General features: G+C 33.2%; 1 protein-coding gene across 1 annotated transcript; it reads left to right on the forward strand.

Moving 5' to 3' along the window:
* Nucleotides 1-381: 381 nt before the first annotated feature.
* Nucleotides 382-978, forward strand: LOC110035159 (E3 ubiquitin protein ligase RIN2-like; the record flags this gene model as incomplete). The annotated part of the gene is made up of 3 exons (XM_020739399.1): nt 382-545; nt 697-834; nt 911-978. Coding segments are annotated over exons 1-3 (305 nt in total), but the record flags the coding sequence as incomplete, so codon positions are not given.
* Between the last annotated feature and the right edge of the window lie 566 nt (nt 979-1,544).

The following is a 1,544-nucleotide window of genomic DNA, read 5'->3' on the forward strand; positions in this document are numbered from 1 at the left end:
AAGACTTACGTTACTTTTTCAAATAATTCTGGGGTATATAACTCTGATAGACATCCATACAAAGCAGACATGAGAGATCGTCATAGATTGTTTTGTTGCATTCAGAGTGAAATTACTTCTTTTATTTCTTTCATTTGAAGTTTGTAAACTTATTTTTTATGTGCTTTAAAAAATATTAGCTTCGGAAGCTGAATGGCTTAACTATAATTTTGTTGTCTGTTATAACCTTTTGATATTGTAAAAATGTAGTAAATTTTTGCTACGTTTTCTTATGTGCTTTTTTTTTCCGTTATAATGCTATCGTGCAGAAAATATTGTCATTTCCCAAGTTTTAATTAATAGAAATTTCAGCTGCTATAATTTGTCAGGTAAAAACTTTTGCTGCAGGATCTTTGACAGAGTTGAAAGGACAACTTATACGAAATTGTGGTTTTCTTTTAGACGTGATGGCTTTATTGATGGGAGTAGGTCATTACGTGATAATATGGTGGCTTCATGGCATGGCATTTCACCTTGTGGATGCTATTCTTTTCTTGAACCTGCGTGTAAATATTATACTTTGATTTTTAAAATTATTTCATTTACTTGTCCCATTCTTTGACCGCATATATATAATACTTGTTTGGAATCGCCCCCACCCCCCCCAAAAAAAAGGAATATCCTTTTGACTGTAAATTTCTATAAATAATTTAACAGGCTATTTTAAGTGCATTGGTTAAGCGGGTGAAAGGATTTATCAAGTTGAAGAAGGCATTAAATTCCCTAGACGGATCCCTTCCTGACGCTACAACTGAAGAGCTCTCTGAATTTAATGATGAGTGTGCAATTTGTAGAGTAAGTATTTCATCCATATATTTCCAGATTTATCTTATCGATTTCGTTCTGGATTAATTGATCTGATAAATTGTAGGGACCAATGGCCAGGGCTAAAAAGCTACCCTGCAATCATCTCTTTCATCTTGCGTGCTTAAGATCCTGGTATGTTATGTTTCTTGTGCACGTTGCTTCTTGTTAGACATCAAATATGATTTCTGAAACTCAAAAGCTTTTATTGTCTTCTGTTGTCTTTAGCTGAACTTTAAGCTAGGTTTAAATCATCCAGTTTACTATTTATTTGTGCTACTCTATTCATATTTTTTTCTTTAATGAACTGAAATGACTTAAGGAGAAGCCAGCAACACAAATGCATTCATCTGCAAGATATGATCATTTTTTTTGTGTTAATTAAATTATATAATTATAATTTGTGGTCAGCCTATCTTGGTTTACAAACATTATTTTGTTGCTCGAGTTTAGCTGAGCCATAAATGATTCAATGGCTGTTTTTTGATATAACTAGGAGTGTCAAATTTTTTTTTGCATATGTTTTTTTGGCCAAAATTGCGTTGATTTTGCATTTCGAGGTCAGAAAGTTATTACTGGTGCCAAAATCATCTGTGTAAAATGTGACCTGCTTGCTTAAATTGTGGTTGGCTTGGCTACTTCGTGGGATTGTCACTAGTTACCTCATCTTCACTTGAGTTATCTAGCTTTAGTGATGTAGG

The sequence above is a fragment of the Phalaenopsis equestris genome, unplaced genomic scaffold (genome assembly GCF_001263595.1).
Source record: "Phalaenopsis equestris unplaced genomic scaffold, ASM126359v1 Scaffold196481, whole genome shotgun sequence".
Lineage (NCBI taxonomy): Eukaryota > Viridiplantae > Streptophyta > Magnoliopsida > Asparagales > Orchidaceae > Phalaenopsis > Phalaenopsis equestris.